Source organism: Stegostoma tigrinum, chromosome 23 (assembly GCF_030684315.1).
Source record: "Stegostoma tigrinum isolate sSteTig4 chromosome 23, sSteTig4.hap1, whole genome shotgun sequence".
NCBI classification, from domain to species: Eukaryota; Metazoa; Chordata; class Chondrichthyes; order Orectolobiformes; family Stegostomatidae; genus Stegostoma; species Stegostoma tigrinum.
The window spans coordinates 53,333,178-53,352,390 of NC_081376.1; the positions used below are offsets into that span (position 1 = coordinate 53,333,178).

At 43.3% G+C, this 19,213-nt stretch overlaps 1 protein-coding gene across 2 annotated transcripts in view; it reads left to right on the forward strand.

The window, feature by feature from the left end:
• Window positions 1–19,213, forward strand: part of xylt1 (xylosyltransferase I) — a 224,537-nt gene that overhangs the window by 164,095 nt on the left and 41,229 nt on the right. For both annotated transcript variants that reach the window (XM_048552771.2, XM_059654199.1), the window contains exon 5: window positions 6,716–6,796. In XM_048552771.2, the coding sequence (XP_048408728.2) occupies window positions 6,716–6,796 (81 nt within the window). The remainder of the gene's footprint in view (window positions 1–6,715; window positions 6,797–19,213) is intronic.

Here is a 19,213-nt window from a genome sequence, read left to right on the forward strand (position 1 = left end):
AGGGATTGGGGAAGTTAAAAGGCATGGACAGGGAGCAGCTTTCTGTCCTTATACCTCAGATTGGGCCAAATAAAAGCCCCAGCTTTCGTAGTTACCCTACTTACACACCCGGTAAACAAACCACTTGCCTCACTCACTACTGCTGGAACGGAAGATAATTATTGACTGAAACGGCTGTCTCGTCTCTTTAATTGCTGGCAAATTGAGCAAGTTCCCATGAGCCTTCTGGAACTTAGTTGATGAGAACCAGATGAATATCTTGCCAGGCTCAACTTGCCCAGTCACTTGTAGATAGTCAGAACGGCGGATGCTGGAGTCAGTCAACCCAGTGCAGAGCTGGAGAAATGCAGCAGGCCCGGCAGCATCACAGGAGCAAGAGAGTTGATCTTTTGGGCCTGGACCCTTCATCAGAGCCCAGTGAAGGGTCCAGATCTGAAACGTCAGCTTTCCTGCTCCTGTGATGCTGCCGGGCCTGCTGTGCTCCTCCAGCTCTGCACTGGGTTGACTTGTCCAATTACTTCCTTTTATAGCCACCTCTCCCACCATCTCCCGAAAGGGAAAATCACACTCATTGATTTGTTTTTATACTATTACAGAAGTTGTGTGATTTATAGTACCATGTGGTCAGAGAAGACTGTGTGTTTTTAATGAACATTATATGGAAGATAAAGTGAGAAAATATAGAATCAGTGTTAGTTGTGACCAGGGGAACCAGTTCCAAGACTCTAGGCCCGAAACGTCAGCCTTCCTGCTCCTCTGATGCTGCTTGGTCTGCTGTGTTCACCCAGCTCTACACCTTGTTATCTCAGATTCTCCAGCATCTGCAGTTCCTATTATCTCTGAACCAAGGAACACCTTGACTGCGAAACAAGAGGGAGGCGTTGGTTTTTTATTAAACCAGAGAGTGGGCTGGGGAATCTTGTTTAAATCTGAAATGTAATAGTGGGGAGTAATGTATTTGAAACCATACTAACATTGGGGGAGGGTGTTAAATTCGACTGAAGATTATCTTGATGAGACACATACTAATGCCTCTGCGTTGGCCAACTCACTTTTTGTTGTCCAGGCTCAGTCTAGAGACTCCAGTGATGAGTCTCTCGCAGACTGAACAGAAAAAGAGTGTCGGACAGAAAAAGATGCAAGACAGACAGACAAAACATGGACAGGTCCAATGAAATATGGGACAGATGTCCACACTCATTGTGAAGTCTCGGCTAGAAATTGAGAATAGCAAACTTGTTTTGTTTTTGTTTCCTTTAATCGCTCCGTCTGCAATCTGTATACATAGTTTCATTTCTGCCATTCACCCCTTAGAGTGGAGCATTTTAAAACCGCGTGATGCTTGCATTAAATTGCATGTACACTTGGTGATCAAGGTGTACAGCTGGATGAACACAGCAGGCCAAGCAGCATCAGAGGAGCAGGAAAGCTGATGTTTCATGCCTAGACCCTTCTTCATACCCTTTTTCTGAAGAAGGGTCAAGACCCGAAACGTCAGCCTTCCTGCTCCTCTGATGCTGCTTGGCCTGCTGTGTTCATCCAGTTCTACACCTTGTTATCTCAGGCTCTCCAGCATCCGCAGTTCCTACTATCTCTGTCAGAAGTTGTCCAGCCACTTGATTTGGATCCTGCCTATGTTGACTTCCCACTGACTTTCTTTACTGATTTGTGCATGAGATGGAGAACACCTATATCCAGGCCATCACCAAGATAACAGATACAATGATAAAAATTCAGAATCAGTTTTGGACCTCTGTGACAAGTTTGATATTCTTCCACATAGATGGAGTGTAACTAAATATTGCTGATGGGTGATATACCTTGGCTGACTAGTAGGACGTGAAGAGATTGATCTGTTCTCTGTTTCAGAAAACCAAGCAAGCCAGTGGTCTAATGAATGGGGCCTTGCCTATTTAAATTTTTAAGTTAGTGAATAGTCATTTGATAATGCAGAATGAGTATTGGTGGGAAAAATTGCATTTTCTCAAAGCTTTTTCTCTTCCTTGGAAGAACAAAGCAATGTCCCGGTTAAGACAGACCTCAAAATGTTGGTGAGCAACTATGGGAGATTCTTACTTAGAAAGAGGAAGAGATCATTTGTCATCTAGCTTCAGGGGCACCAGTCAACAAGTGTGGCGCAGAGCTCAAAACCCCTTGTGTACCTCGGCTGGAATGGGAATCGAACCTGCACTGGTGACCTTATCCGGAACCACATGCTAGTCACCCGAGTTAACCAGCTCCTCTGCATCTAATTTGTAATGTGTTTTTTAAAAAAAATCACTCGTGATTCACACAGTTTAATTTTAACCCTAAACAAAAAACAGAAATTGCTGGAAAAGCTTAGCAGGTCTGGCAGCATCTGTGAAGAGATATCAGTTTTGGGTTCGGTAGCCTTTCCTCAGAGTCAAGTTTAAATAGCCTGCATAAAAACATTCAAAGGATGTGGAGACCAGTGGCAAAGGCAACATTTGTTGCCCATACCTAACCACTCTTTAAGGTGATGCTGAGCCATCTTCCTAATGACTGCAGTCATGGATTTGTTTATGTTTAATTTTAGTTGTGTTGATGGCTCAGATACTCACATGAAAGTGACATGACTCTGAAGTCAGTGCAAAAGTAGTGCCATGTATTTGTCCTTAAGATCTTGATTTTTCTTTGAATAATTTACCCTTTTTCCCTTTAGATTTTTACAAAGTGGTTTTACACACTGTAACATGGCACTATTTGTGTTTCTCAATTTCTTTGTTCAAAGTTAACATTCTAATTTAATACACACATTGCAGGTTTGACAGGCAACAGGGCAATGTTGAATATGAAATTATACACGAGTATCTCTTTTAATATCCAGGCTGCTGATATGATTTCTTATCCCTCGCCTACAAATTATTTCTTGATAAATTTGCAACAATTGTGGTCTACCGTTCGCCTTCATTGTAAGCACCACTATGCATCAGCAACCTGGATTATAAGGGCTGTCAGCCTACACATCCTGGAGAAAATTGAATACAAGAGGCCCATTATTTTCCCAGTCTATGTGTATATATCATTCTATATAGTCTAAAAATAATAGATGCCCTGGAATTATTTTCAAACTATAATCATCATTATTTCCTTGTAAAGATCCATTATTCTATACACAACAGAAGATGGGTGTTTAATAAGCAGATTGATGGGTGTGGGATGGTGGGTAACATTTACTGCAGAAGCTCATTGATGTCTAAGTTTGTAGCTCACATTGGTGCTCATTTCCTGGTGTATTATCACACAAGTCTCCCATAACAACTGCAGCACCCCCTGTGTTACTGTCTTTGGTATCCTGATCCATTTGTTATCAGAAACTCCACTCTATCCCACTTTAAGTGTGAACAACTAACTATTGTTGATTGCTGTAAAAACCCATTTGATTCACTGATGCCCTTTAGGGTAGGAGATTTGGCATCTTTACCTGGTCTGGTCCACATGTCCACAACAATGTGGGTGACTCTTAATTGCCCTCTGGGCAATTAGGGGCAGGCAATAAATGTTGGTCTGGCCAGCAACACCCTCATCCCATGAACAAATGTGAAGTGGGAGTTGGGTCATGCAGCAACAATGGATAGGGCCAAGAGTGTGATGGGGCCTCCAAGTGGCTTATCGCTCAGATATTTTCCCTGTGGTCCCCTCTAGCACACTAACTTTTCTGATGCAGCACCCTTGGGCATTTTAATCTCTCAAACTCGAACCGGCATTTCTTTGTGAAATAGTTCATTTTCAAAAGGCTAGGGCAGAACCAATTCACATGACAACCTAGGGATCGTGCAGCGGGTGAGGCTCAATGACAGACTGTTAAAGGGTGCAAACAGTGAGGAAAAGAGGAGTGATTAGGAGAAATGGCTCAAGAGAGAAAATAGTGCAGACCTGATGAAGTGGCTGGCCTGTTGCTGGGTTAGTAATGGATGGGATTTAATGTGTAATGGTCCCAGTGACTGACTAGGAACTAGGAGAAAGCCTGGTTCATTCTTGTCAGAGGACCGGGGCGCAATTATCAGACATATGCTAAGTGCCTCCAATGTAATAAAACCCCTTCAGAAGAGGCAAAGATTAGCCCTGAGAGTACCAACAAGTCAGACTGATAGCTTTCTGGCACTGGCAGCTCAACAGCTGGCATGATTATGCCAGATTACTGCCAGCTCAGACTGGGAACTATCTTGAGGATCCCCAGACAGATAAGTATAAGCTGGATGTGGGTTCAAGGGAAGGGTCATTGAAAAAGCAGTGGAAATTGTCAGAAGCAGGGACATGTTTAGCATTCAGTGCCCCACAGCACCTTCCCAATGCCTGCTGTCTCTCAATTGGGCCTACCCAAAGAGTCCCCATCCCCAAACCTCCCTCCATACCCAGAAAGTCATTAAATTGCACCCATTCTGTGGGTGAAATGTTCCAAAGAGCTGGATCACTGCTGGTGATTCACACAGTGCAGCAGTTCTTTGGAAAATTGCAAATATACTTTTTTTTCTGTTACCAGTTGCATGAGAGAGCCTCTGAAATCTCGACTTTATGATTTCTACAGCTTTTCAGTTTGTTGCATTTCCTCACTTAGAAGTGTCCTTCATGGCATAAGTGCCATTTTTGTAATTTTGTGAATTGGCTTTCGCCAGGCAAAAGTTTATTAAATTATAGATTAGCAATCTAATTGATTGGCAAAACAAGCACAGAAACGAAGATCCACCGTGTGCTCCTATGTTCAGGAGCTGGCGCTTGTCAGAGGATTTGTACAAGACAACAACACAGGAAGTGTATTGCAAACAAGCTTGGAGGTTTTAGGGTTGCCTATAATGGCATTGTTAATATAAGTGGAATTTAAGTTGTGGTTGGGTTTTATCCCCTTTGAAAGCTCCTAAACCATTCAGTATTTTACTCTGATATGGAAAGACATACTGATATGAGGATATTATTTTAAGATCATATGTTGTTTTGATAATGAACCAGATGTCACTGGAAAAAAGTTCTAGTCTCCCTACCTCTGAATCTCTGTTCTTAATTAACATCCTGTATGTTTGATACGCTCCCCACTGATCTGAACTAATCTGTATTTTCTAATCTTTCAGCACCATGTATGCCATCAGTAATTTTTACAGGCTTAATTTGGTTTTAATGGTATTTTTGTATCTTTTTGAAAGAAATATAATTACTCTTCACATTTTAGAAGCATGAAACCTTAATGAAGGAACAACCCGTTCCTGAAATGATAGGAACTTAATTATCTCGTAGATGTACACAAAAACATAAAATAACAAACTGTTAATTAATATTGTGTTTATTTCATGCAAGGTACTTGATTTTACCCAGTGTAGCCATTCTTGTGATAAATTCTTTTTCGTCCTTTGAAATACTGTTGTGTGTCTATGTGTGTGTCTGTGTGTGTGTGTGTGTGTGTGTGTGTGTGTGTCTGTGTGTGTGTGTGTGTCTATGCGTGTGAGTGTAAGTAATGCTAGTGTTGTCTCTGCAATCCCAGCAATAAATAAAACTAAAAGCCATCTCAAACAATTAAATAAAAGTTTTTTTCTTTAATCATAGAATCCCTACAGTGTGGAAACAGGTCTTTCGGCCCATCAAGTCCACTCTGACCCTCGGAGCATCCCACCCAGACCCATCCCCCTATAACCCACACACCCCTGAACACTGCATACAGGCAATTTAGCATGGCCAATCCACCTATCCTGCACATCTTTGGACTGTGGGATGAAACCGGAGCACCCAGAGGAAACCCACGCAGACACGGGGAGAATGTGCAAACTCTGCACAGTTGCCTGAGGCTGGAATCAAACCTGGTCCCTGGTGTTGTGAGGCAGCAGTGCTAACCACTGAGCCACCGTGCCGCCTCATGATGGGTGGTTTTCATGTTTTCATTCTTCACTTTAATCTAGTTTTACATCAGAGGACTCTCTAAGCATCCTGCAACTGTGCTGTTATCAAACCAAGTAAGCAGTTACGCTGAAGTGTTCTCACAGACAATAAAACAGAAAGTGAGCTGCACTTTATTTTGCTCCTCATAAAATTGATCAAAAGATTTCAACATACAGAAGCTGCAGTATCAAATAAATTTTAGAATATCATATATTAAAGAGTAGTCTGGAATTTTTATTACAAGAAAAATGTTTTATGTCACGCAAATATAAATTATTTTCCCAGGGCTATGCAGGTTGTCCAATCATAGTTTTATTTTGTACATGACTGAAAGCCTGGCTGCATTTCAACATATGAATTTCTTTTTAGGGTTATAACAGCGATACTATATAAATAGAGGAAATAGTGATCAGTTCAGTGATTGCCATTTGTAGGAAATTCACGTCATGTGGATGAACCAGGAATCATCAATTGCAGCTTCTGTAATTTCCCACTTAACTGTGAGTGTGGAGGCCAGACATTATTGTTGGTCTTGTAGGACGATATCAAGTGCAGGCATGGTTTATGTTCATTTACAAATGCCTCACAGCTGTAAATGCCTGCATCTTAAAAAGATTGTTGTCTGTTTGTTTTCCTGACTGCTGCCAGGCTGTGCACCTGTACACCTTACATCGCCTGTACCTGTTCAGAAAGTCAACACAGGGACAACTGTGGATCAAGGATGCTTAAAATTTGTTATGCGAGGGCAGAGAACAATTTTTTAAAAAATATTTAACTTTAAATCAAGATGCATTATTAATTAACATGTTTGTTTGTATTTGCTCCATAGGACTAATGATCAACTGGTGTCTTTCTTGTCAAGATACAAAGATATGAATTTTCTGAAGTCTCATGGCAGAGATAATGCAAGGTACTGCGCTGTTCATCTGTTAGCATTTATTGATGTAGATTTGAATGCATTTGACCTAGAATTGATTTTACATAACTGTAACAGTGACTTAATCAAATTCGAGTCAGCAGCGATCACTAATGAGCTGCCATTACAACAAATACAAGCTGATTTATTTCACACCGCACAAAATGATGTGAGTTGAATGCTGAGATCATCCACACGTGTCAGCAATTCCTGCTAAATTCCGTAAACCTTGGGTAACAGTGCTCAGTAATCTTAAACTAGAAAAAGAATTGAAAGAGAATTTGTGTTACAGTTTGAAGGTGATGTTTTTAGTGCCTGTTTTGTTTAGCTGATGAAGTCCAGCTGAACCACCTGCTAATGAAAGAAGACTCGACCCATTGTGACCTTAAGTTTTAAACTGCTCATGCTGATTCCAGCAAAAGGATTCCAAATCAACAATATATCAATATAGATGCAGAAATGCATTTTTGACTCATTGGATATGATTGAGTGTTGGTGTAATATCAGGAAAACATTTGAAGTTCGCATGTAAAAAATGGCTGTGTTAAGCCCCCACAGACTTGTCTTATTATGTTGTCCTCAGACTATGCCTAGCATCCCAGTACTAAATTCAAAACTCTTATCACATTATATCTAATTACTACAGAGTACCAATCAACAAAGCGAATAGAAGGTAATCTACATGACCAAAATTGTTCATTTTTGATTGAAAGTCTTGATATCTGTTTTCATTGCTGCTGTGCTATTGGCTGTCTGCTCTTCATGAGATGATAGTGATCTTTTGCAATGTTTCTTGTGTAAAATCTCTGCATTAGCGTCAGTGTTAGTAGTCCTCGGAGATACTATGGGTATCTCATTATTGGATCGATTCTTTTTGACTTTTTTTTTTACTAGTCATTTTATTTTGTAAATTGGACATGTTCTTGCTGGAAGAAAGAAGGTTGAGAGGTGTGAAAGGATTGTATCCTTTAGGATTTGAATGGAACTCAACTTGCAACTTGCCTCGCCCAGAATATTTGAACCAGAGGACATGGTCCGCAATTAAATAGGGGTAAATTTTAAAGGGAGGTAAATCTATATTTATCTATCCTTGGGTAAATGCTGAGACATTTGTAAGTTTTCTCTTTGCATTTCCCCCAAGTGAAGGCTTCTCTCTCTTTGATTTCACTCAGTGCACAAATTCCTGCTGTTGCCTGTCTCCCGCATTGTTGTTTGCGAGTATCTGACTTATATCACTTTCTAGAATCCTGCATAAATTACTGCATGAAATGCCAGCATTTCCAGACATGTGGGTGTAGTATTCAGCTCACTCAGTAAAAGATAAATTAGATGCGTGGTGACCTGTGCGATGAGCTTACTTTGATGCATGAACTAAGGATGGCACTGTTGCTAAAAGAAGCTGCACCATTGTTCCACCTAAATCATCGAATGTCTTACAGCAGGATCACCTTGAAGAACCCTCCTGCTGTACCTTGCCCCTTACCCATGATGTACTGACCCTCTGGTTGACCGCACCACCTGTTGTGTGTCTCTAATGAGAGAACAGCCTGGGACCTCCAGGATGTACTGACTTTCACTTCACTTTCACTTTAAATGGACTGACTTTCAGTGAGTTCTGTAGCATGAGATTCCCTGAAATGCCTTTGATTTAATAGAGATGGTGGTAATGTCACTGGCCTAATATTCCAGACGCCCCAGCTAGGAATACGGGAAGGTATTCCACAACAGCACCCTTTGGAGTTTAAAATTCAATCAATAAATCCATGGGGTTGGAAGTTAGTCCCAGGGATGGTGACCATGAAACGATATTGATTGTTGTTACAGCACTCTTTTGCCTGGGGCAGATCTGCCCTGATCTTGTAAATGGTCCGATTCTCCTATTTCTTACACTCCTGGTCTGGCCTATATATGATTCCAGACCCACAGCCTACAGTATATTCAGAAAGCTCACGGCTTTCCAGTATATGCTACCAGTAGCCAGCCTGATAATTCAGAATAAATCACTATCTACCTACTGGATTGTCCTGTGCAATAGCATCCAAAATCATAGAATGTGAAAAATTTAAGGTTGTGGAACGTATCATTGCATGTTGCCTGCTGTGCAGCTCCGCTTTTCATGTTGGGACCCTTTCTGTTCCATTTCTTCCCAGCCTGCTGTCTGCAAATTCTGATCTGGACCGGACAGGTTTTCCGCTGTCAACTCCACCTACAGCTATCTTTCAGACAGAAAGTGCCACTGGCGTTCAGAATGTGGAAGAAGATTATTTTCTTCATTCTTTCAGGAAATGTGGGAGTTGCTGACTTGACCAGTATTTGAAGCTCATCTATAATTGCCCCTTGAAGGTAGTTGTCAGCCATCCTCCGCAGAGCGTTTGGTAAAGACAGACCTTCAGTGCTGATAGGGAGCAAGGTCCGGAATTTTGCCCAGGATGTTTTAGCACCTGATCTCCCCCCATTTTGTTTCCAATGTTTTGCTTTCTGGAGGCCTGGCTTCGGCTGAATCACATGAATGCCACATTCTTCCTAAAACCTTCAGGCTCTTTTATCGCTGCTCGTGTCTCTGTCTACTGCAGTACTAATCTCCGCAGCACTGTTAGAGATTTCCTTCACTCAGAAATGAATCAAATAACACTTGACCAAGGGAAATGGGTTGAAGTTGGGGGGTATGGTCAGAGTATCTTAGAGGCGAAGAAACAAGCCTGCAGTATTAATTTCAAATGAAGTAGCAGGTTTACATTTTATATTAGCAAATGAAGTTAACAAGACATCATTCTATCAATACTTTGCTATCTTTGTTTAGAAACATAGAAATTAGGATTAGGCCATTCTTCCCTTTTAGCCTGCCCCACCATTCAATACGATCATGGCTGATCATGTGATCTCAATATCCCATTCCCGCTTTCTCTCCATACCTCTTCATCCCTTTAGCTGCAAAGGCCATAATCCAGCTCCCTCTTCAATATGTCTAATGTGTTAGCCCAACAGCTTCCTGTGGGAGAGAATTTCACGGGGTCACAACTTTTTGAGTGAAGAAATTCTTCCTCATCTCAGACCTGAATGGCTTACCGCTTATTCTTCGGCTGTGACCCCTAGTTCTGGACTTCCCCAACATCAGGAACATTCTTCCTGCATCTAGTCGGTCTAGTTCCACCAGGATTTTATATGTTTCTATGAGATCCCCCCTTCATTCCTGTAAATTCCAGTGAGCACAAGTGCGGTCGATCCAGTCTTTTCTCATGTCAGTCCCGCCATCCCGGGATTCAGTCTGGTGAACCCTCGCAGGACTCTGCCAATAACAAGAATGTCCTTCCACAGTCTAGGAGACCGAAACTGCACACAATACTCAAGATGTGGTCTCACCAAGGCCCTGTATAACTGCAACAAGACATCTTAGAAAATGCGCTATGAGAGGGGTTCTGGTAAAGTGAGCTATAATAATATTCAGGCAGTGCTATTTGACAGGGTTATTAACATTTGCCTATACTCCTAAATTTATTTTTTATGAGTTGAGAGATCCAAGGTGAACCTTTTTTCTACTTTTTTAAGTTCCCATGCACCTGGTTTGTGTCAGATCCCTGACGAATTACTTCATTTTCAAAGGCTTCAAGACAAAGACAATACGCAGGCTTGGGCTGAAAAGTGCCCAGTAACATTTGTGCCTCCCAAATGCCAGGCTATACTGTCTCCAATAAGAGAGAATCTAACTGTCAGCACTTGATATTCAATGGCACTACTATTGCTGAATCCTCCATTATCAAAATCCTGGGTGTCACAATTGACCAGAAGCTGGACTGGACTCACCACATAAACACAACGGCTGCAAGAACAGGCCAGAAGCTGAGAATCCTGCAGTGAGTAACTCACCTCCTGACTCTTCAAAGCCTGCCCACCATTACAAGGCACAACTCAGGAGTGAGAACAAATACTCCCCACTTGCCTGGATGGGGGCAGCTCCAACAACACTCAAGAAACTTAACACCATCCAGGACAAAGCAACCGCTTGATTGGCACCATATCCACAAGCATCCCACTCCCTCCACAACCGATACTCAGCAGTGTGTACTATCTACAGGATGCACTGCAGAAATTCACCAAAGATCCTCGGGGAGCACCTTCCAAACCCACAACCACTTCCATCTAGAAGGACAAGGGCAGCAGATACTTGGGAACTCCACTCACTGCAAGTTCCCCTCCAAGCCACTTGCCATCCTGACTTGGAAATATATCACTGTTCCTTCACTGTGGCTGGTCAGAATCCTGGAATTCCGCTCTCCCCCCCTGAACAGCATTGTGGGCCTGCCTGTAGCCCATGGACTGCAGTGAGCCAAGAAGGCAGCTCACCACCACCTTCTCAAGCGGCAGTTAGGATTGAGCAATAAATGCTGGACCAGTCAGTGACACCTACATCTCATGAGTGAATAAAACAAAAATTCAATATAACGTTGAAGAAGTAAATTTCAGGTTAATTTCAGTGCACTGAAGGAAAGGATAAGAGATCCCAATGTGATGATGCTACTGCCTAAAGGATTAGTATATAAGCAAAGGCCATGGACTGAAAATAATTGATGAAAGAAAGGAAATGAGACACATTTTAGTGTCTGATAGTTAGAGTCAAGAATGCCCAGTCTGCCATGTGATGGAAATAGATTTTATCAAAACTTTGAAAAGCCAGATAGGCATGTACTTTTGAGAGGCTAATTTATTAAGTTATGGGGAAACCATCTGGCATAAGCACAACAGGTTAAATGGTTCCTTCAGTGTTCTAAGGTTCTACGGCTGTTTTGATGTGCTCTGTGAAATGGTATTCCTTAGAATCTGACAGTGCTTTAGAATGAGGAGCAGGAGCCCTAGGCCAGAAGTACCTTGTAAATAATTTGAAATTTGACAGAAATGTAATTTAAACTGCTTGTCAGCTTCAGGAACCAGGGCTAGAAGAAAGGAAACAACATCGCAGACCCCATGGTTGGAAGTACCACCACATCTGTACCTATTGGATCTTCCAGGCCCAGTCCAGATAAATGCTTTAGAGATACATTATTGCCCAGTACATGGGTCATTATTGCCCTATATTGCATCAAATCTAGCCCTGGCACACAGAATCAACAGCAACTAGATCCCACTTTGCCAGGAGCATGGCATTTTGAGTGCCAGATACCATTTCCTCCACTTATTTTGATGTTGAGGCTTAAATTTTCAGTCAATCTACAGATGGGATAACACCTTTCACAACCTGCAGATGAAATGCCAACAGCTTGCTAAGTGCTGACAACAATTGGGATGCATGTGGTCTCCTCCCTATATCTGAAAGATCAATTGATGCACAATCGTTCACAATCTTTGCTGGTGTGTATCCTCCTCATGTAACCTTATGGCTGGACTCAGGGCAAGACACTAACTGAACTAAAGCTAACAATACACTTGTGAGAAGTTATTTTGGCAAGTGTAATTCCAACGCAATCAGACATTCTACCATTTTCTGGAATTGCCATCGACACATTGTGTCACCTTTTTGAAATAATAGACAGTGACAATGCCTGCATTTGTTGCCTATCTCTAATTCCCCTTGGACTGAGTAACTTGTCAGGTCATGTCACAAACACCTTCTTATTCTGGAGTCACATGTAGGCTAGATCACACAAGGGCAGCAGATTTCCTTCTTTGCGGAAAAGGACATAGTGAACCAGGTTTCATTTTCTGAAGAAGGGTCCAGACCCGAAACGTCAGCTTTCCTTCTTTCTTGCTGCTTGGCCTGCTGTGCTCATCCAGCTGTACACCTTGTTACCTTTATTTTTTGATAAGCATTTTGTGGCACTTGAGACCAGCTCCCAATTCCATGTTTTATTTATTGAGGCTAAGTTCCACCAGCTACCATGGTGGGATTTGAACCTGTACTGCTGGAGAGTTAACCTGGGCTTCTGTATTTTAACACCCATTGATATAGATATTACGATAGCTGTTTGAAAATGGATTTCTTTTCTCTCGTATCACTTTGAACACAATGACATGTAGATGTTCTGCCATCAGCTTATGTGACTTATTTTTTTGCATACGTGGCATTCACTACTTAGTGATGTTCCTTTCTCTACACTTCACCATTCATAGTGCTTCATCGTCATTGAAATCTTTTTAAAATGTAGTCAATGCTGAATGTAAGAAAAAGAAAGTCAATTTGCACCCAGAAAACTCCCATTAATAGCAAGAAAGATGAAGCTACCATCTGTTTAGATATTAATTTAGTGATAACTGTAGGCCAAAGCACTAGGAAAATGCCTTGCTGTTCTTAAATATACATCATGGAACCTTTTGCATGCACCCAAGAGAGCAAATGGAGATAACACGGTGTAGAGCTGGATGAACACAGCAGGCCAAACAGCATCAGAAGAGCAGGAAGGTCGACGTTTCGGGCCTAGACCCTTCTTCTCTCCAGCATCTGCAGTTCCTACTATCTCCAGAGCAAATGGAGACCCTGTTTAACATTTCATCTTAAAGATGGCAGTCTCTCACCAATTCACTAAGGTAACAACTGTAATTACATGTTCAACTCTCTGCAATAGAACTTGAACTGACAATCCTCCAACTTAGAGCTGAGAGCACCACGACTGAGCCATGGTTGTTTGATGAAATTTATTGCAAGACAATTTACCAAAGTCACATACCATGTCCTCATTGTTTATTTTTTGTAATACAGTAACACATGCAGACATGGGGAGTTACTGTCAGCCCATTAACTTGGTTTTAATAAGCGAAATGCCCCTTGAAATCACAGCTACTTAGAAATTACAAGTAGGGACAACCTTCAGATTGCCAGGTCTGTTTGTAAATAGAACCACCAGATATGCATACAAGTGCAAGGAAGCCCAAGATTACAAAGAGACTGCTTCTTTACCCAGAACCTGCAGACGGAGAGAATCAAAAACCATAATTGGTAGAATTGAATCGGTTCCAGTTCACGGGTAGAAGATTTCTTGATTTCTGTAGACACTGTGTAAAGACGTTCCAATTCCACCAAAGACAGATGCACTCCAAAATGGGCAGTATTCTAACAGAAAGTAGAGCTGTGGGGCTCTGGGGTCTGCCCCTAGATTATTAGGTTAAATATCCCGCTCTATCTCTGGACCCTGTGTCATGGTGAGCATTTGTAAGGAGGCTCGAGCGTGAGAAATCATGGTGCTTGTGTTCTCAGCATTGGGAGCAGAGACGATATCCAGAGTGGGGATTGAGGAGCAAAAGGCAAAAGATGAGGGAAAGGGATTAAGAGTCCAGTGATTGGAGCTCAAGTGAAGTGAGAGATGTGCAGCATTGCTGCAGCATCATGGAGAAAGAGGACCATTGAAAGGTGGCCAGCCAGTACAATTGAAGAGGGAGATTGTTAATCTGAGAGCCATTAGGCTGACCCTTTGCTCACCACAGCATTCTGATTTGAAGCACTGTTAAGTGCGGAAGGATGCAAATTGTAGAAGCAATGATGCAAGAAAACCAGTTTACCTGGACTTCAAACCTCAAGTGCAACATGTGAGATGAGCTCTCCAAATCCAGCCCAAACTGCACATGTAACTAGAGAAAGTGGGAGAAGCTAAAACTAAGAGATTACATCCCCTCCAGCATAGAGCTGGTACAGGTCACAGCCATCTAGCCACACAGCTCTGCCAATATCTGTGGCTGCAGCATTTGGAGCAGGGGTAGGTGTAACAGAAGCCTATCAGGCATCGATTACCCTCAACCTCCAATTTGACAGAAACTCCTAAAGCCGTGACTCTACAGCAGCTTTTGATCCCTGTGCATTTTGCCAACAAAGCAGGTTCTGGGTGTCCCATCTATGGAAAGCAATCCCGGGATGGCAAAAAAAAACAAAAAAACAAATTGGGGAAATCTGACAGAACTGAAAACAGACTTGGAGGCAGTAAGAAGTGCAGATCATGGAAGCTAGAGTCAACAATTGTGGAGCTGCAGAAGCACAGCAGACCGGACAGCATCTGAAGAGCAGGAAAGCCAACTTTTCAGGCTAAAACCCAACTGAAAATAGGGTTGACTCTGAGAACACAATCTCTGCTGCATGAATAAAAGAGGACACTGGAGGAGATATAGCCAACCCTGGCATATTTGGTCCATCTGGTTTCCTTTGCCTGCAAAGGCCATCTTGAAAGTATCAAGGGCACCTGGTGCAAGTCCCTTAGGTGTGTCCAATTGGCAGGTTTCACGGAAAGATGAGATTTTAATGTGCTGCAGTCCAGCACAGTTGGTGAATTTCCCACAGTCTGTTTCCCGTTATGTGACATTGGTTATGCTGTGCGGTGCCTTGAATGGATCCAGGAGGGAGTCCAGGTTGGGATTTGAAATGGTTACATTAACACAGCAGCACGAACATGCAGACTTGCTCATCCAGTGTACACAATGAAAATGCATGCATTAACAAGGCCTAAAAGATTCTGTCCATCTTGTTTTAATTTCCTGTTCATTCCATTAGGCTGTGCTATCTACTTGTTTTATGTGATTGCAAGATCATTAATAAAGCAGCACAAGTACTGAACATCATATCGTGGCAGCCAAGAGAGAACATTTCAAGGTGATTTGGGAAAAATAAAATCAAAGCTGCTGTGAATTTACAAGCTGGCATTCTCTGTTCTAATATTCTACTAATCTGCTTACATAAAAAGGATTTGTCGCACGGCTGTGATAATGCCTTGAGATACTCACATACCTCTTGTTTTAACAGGTCATGGAGTTAATTTCACGTTAGCAATCAACAGTCTAAAAAGCTGAAATGCCTGTTGAATATTTTTTTGACGTTGAAGCTGTGTTATAATTTTCTGATGAAGGGTCTAGGCCCGAAACGTCAGCTTTTGTGCTCCTGAGATGCTGCTTGGCCTGCTGTGTTCATCCAGCTCCACACTTTGTTATCGTATGATTTTCTGCTGATGGCTTTCAGATTGCTTAGCTGTGGTGGCAAACATATCGACAGGTGAGGAGTGGACTGTAAACTCCTGGGGCGCATGAGGAGATTTCTCAAACCTGACCCCAGCTCGGGTTTCTAGTTTTAATAGATACAGATGATTTGGATGTGAATATAGGAGGTATGGTTAATAAGTTGGTTAGTAAATTGGTGGCATCGTGAACAGCAAAGAAGGTTACTTCAGAGTACAACAGGACTGCAATCAGATGGGCCAATGGGCGATGAGGAGTGGCAGTTTAATTTAGATAAATGTGAGATGCTGCATTTTGGAAAGGCATATCAGGGCAGCACTTATGCACTTAATGGTAAGGTCCTGGGGTGTGTTGCTGAGAAAAGAGACCTTGGAGTGCAGGTTCATAGTTCTTTGAAAGTGGAGTTGCAGGTAGACAAGATAGTAAATACAGCCTTTGCTATGAGTGATAATGGGAACTGCAGATGCTGGAGAATCCAAGATAACAAAGTGTGGAGCTGGATGAACACAGCAGGCCAAGCAGCATCTCAGGAGCTCAAAGCTGACGTTTCAGGCCTAGATCCTTCTTAAGAGAGGATCTAGGCCCGAAACGTCAGCTTTTGTGCTCCTGTGATGCTGCTTGGCCTGCTGTGTTCATCCAGCTCCACACTTTGTTATCACAGCCTTTGCTATGCTTGCCTTTATTGGTCAGTGCATTGAGTATAGGAGTTGGGAAGGTCTTGTTGCAGCTGTACAGGACATTGGTGAGGCCACTTTTGGAATACTGCATGCTGTTCTGGTCTCCCTGCTACAGGAAGGATGTTGTGAAATTTGAAGGAGTGCAGAAAAGATTTACAAGGATGTTGCCAGGTTTGGAAGGTTTGAGCTACAGGAAAGGGGCTGAATAGACTGGGGCTATTTTCCCTGGAGCATCGCAGTCTGAGGGGTGACCTTTATAGAGGTTTATAAAATCATGAGGGGCATGGATAGGGTAAGTATCCAATGTTTTTTCCCCAGGGTGGAGGAGTCCAAAACTAGAGGGGCATAGATTTAAGGTGAGAGAGGAAAGATTTTAAAAGGGACCCCCTGAGGGGGCAACATTTCCATACGGAGGGTGGTGCGTGTATGGAATGATCTGCCAGAGGAAGTGGAGGAGGCTGGTACAATTACAACATTTAAAAGGCACCTGGATGGTTACATGAATAGGAAGGGTTTAAGAGGGATATGGGCCAAATGCTGGCAAATGGGATTAGATTTCAGCTTTCTGGTCAGCATGGATGGGTGGGACTGAAGGGTCTGTTTTCATGCTGTACAGCTCTATGACTGTAAATCCTGGTGGGGGTGGGGGGGTACAAGTTTTTAATCAGCTCTCAAGAGGTGGAAAAGTCTAGGTAACTAGTCCAGTAGCCTGAATACTGAGCCACCATCAGCCCCCTCCTTTAAGAATTGATTTTTTAAAAATCTGAAGTGGTGAGTGGAACCTTATCAGCTATAAATATATAATAGTCATATGTTCATAGTTCATGAAGAAATCAGAGTTAGCGATTCAGCTGCCAGACCTGCTGAACTTCTCCAGCAACTTCTGTTTTCGTTCCTGATTTACAGCATCTGCAGTTCTTTCAGTTCTTATTTTGTTCACAGTTTATAACTTATATGAGTCAAATGTTATCAGGAATAACAGCAAATTGCTGGAGAAATGCTGAGGTCTGGCAGCATGTGTAGAGATGGAAGCAAGGTTATCATTTCACATCTGATATGATTTGTCTTCGGGGCAGAGTGAATGAGGAGGCAGGCGAGAATGTGAAGGTGAGGCATCAGCAGATCAGCCCTGATTATCTCGAAGGGAGGAGCAGGCTTGAGGGGCCGAGTAGCCGACTCCAGCTGAAGATTAATATGCACATAATATATACATAATCATTCTCCATAAACAAAGTGACATGTTCACCACAAAATGCTGAAAGAACTCCTGCTGCTTCGATCTCCAGGATCCAAGAATGGATTACATTGAAGACTTTATTGCTTTTTACTATTTAATTTTAATTCCGCAGATATGAAGAAATACATGGGTCGCCAAAAACTAACTGAGATTTGAAAAAAGAATGATTATTTTAGTGGAGCGAGATAATGGGAACTGCAGTTGCTGGAGAATTCCAGGATAATAAAATGTGAGGCTGGATGAACACAGCAGGCCAAGCAGCATCTCAGGAGCACAAAAGCTGACGTTTTGGGCCTAGACCCTTCATCAGAGAGGGGGATGGGGTGAGGGTTCTGGAATAAATAGGGAGAGAGGGGGAGGCGGACCGAAAATCGAGAGAAAAGAAGATAGGTGGAGAGAGTATAGGTGGGGAGGTAGGGAGGGGATAGGTCAGTCCAGAGAAGACGGACAGGTCAAGGAGGTGGGATGAGGTTAGTAGGTAGATGGGGGTGCGGCTTGGGGTGGGAGGAAGGGATGGGTGGGAGGAAGAACAGGTTAGGGAGGCAGAGACAGGTTGGACTGGTTTTGGGATGCAGTGGGTGGAGGGGAAGAGCTGGGCTGGTTGTGTGGTGCAGTGGGGGGAGGGGACGAACTGGGCTGGTTTAGGAATGCAGTTGGGGAAAGGGAGATTTTGAAACTGGTGAAGTCCACATTGATACCATTGGGCTGCAGGGTTCCCAAGCGGAATATGAGTTGCTGTTCCTGCAACCTTCGGGTGGCATCATTGTGGCACTGCATCCCCCTCGTTCTAACACACCACCCCACCAACCTCCGGATACAACGCATCATCCTCCGACACTTCCGCCATCTACAATCCGACACCACCACCCAAGACATTTGTCCATCCCCACCCCTGTCTGCTTTCCAGAGAGACCACTCTCTCCGTGACTCCCTTGTTCACTCCACACTGCCCTCCAACCCCACCACACCCGGCACCTTCCCCTGCAACCGCAGGAAATGCTGCACTTGCCCCCACACCTCCTCCCTCACCCCCATCCCAGGCCCCAAGATGACATTCCACGTTAAGCAGAGGTTCACCTGCACATCTGCCAAAGTGGTATACTGCATCCACTGTACCCGGTGTGGCTTCCTCTACATTGGGGAAACCAAGCGGAGGCTTGGAGACCGCTTTGCAGAACACCTCCGCTCAGTTCGCAACAAACAACTGCACCTCCCAGTCGCAAACCATTTCCACTCCCCCTCCCATTCTTTAGATGACATGTCCATCATGGGCCTCCTGCAGTGCCACAATGATGCCACCCGAAGGTTGCAGGAACAGCAACTCATATTCCGCCTGGGAACCCTGCAGCCTAATGGTATCAATGTGGACTTCACCAGTTTCAAAATCTCTCCTTCCCCAACTGCATCCCTAAACCAGCCCAGTTCGTCCCGTCCCCCCACTGCACCACACAACCAGCCCAGCTCTCCCCCCCCCCACCCACTGCATCCCAAAACCAGTCCAACCTGTCTCTGCCTCCCTAACCGGTTCTTCCTCCCACCCATCCCTTCCTCCCACCCCAAGCCGCACCCCCATCT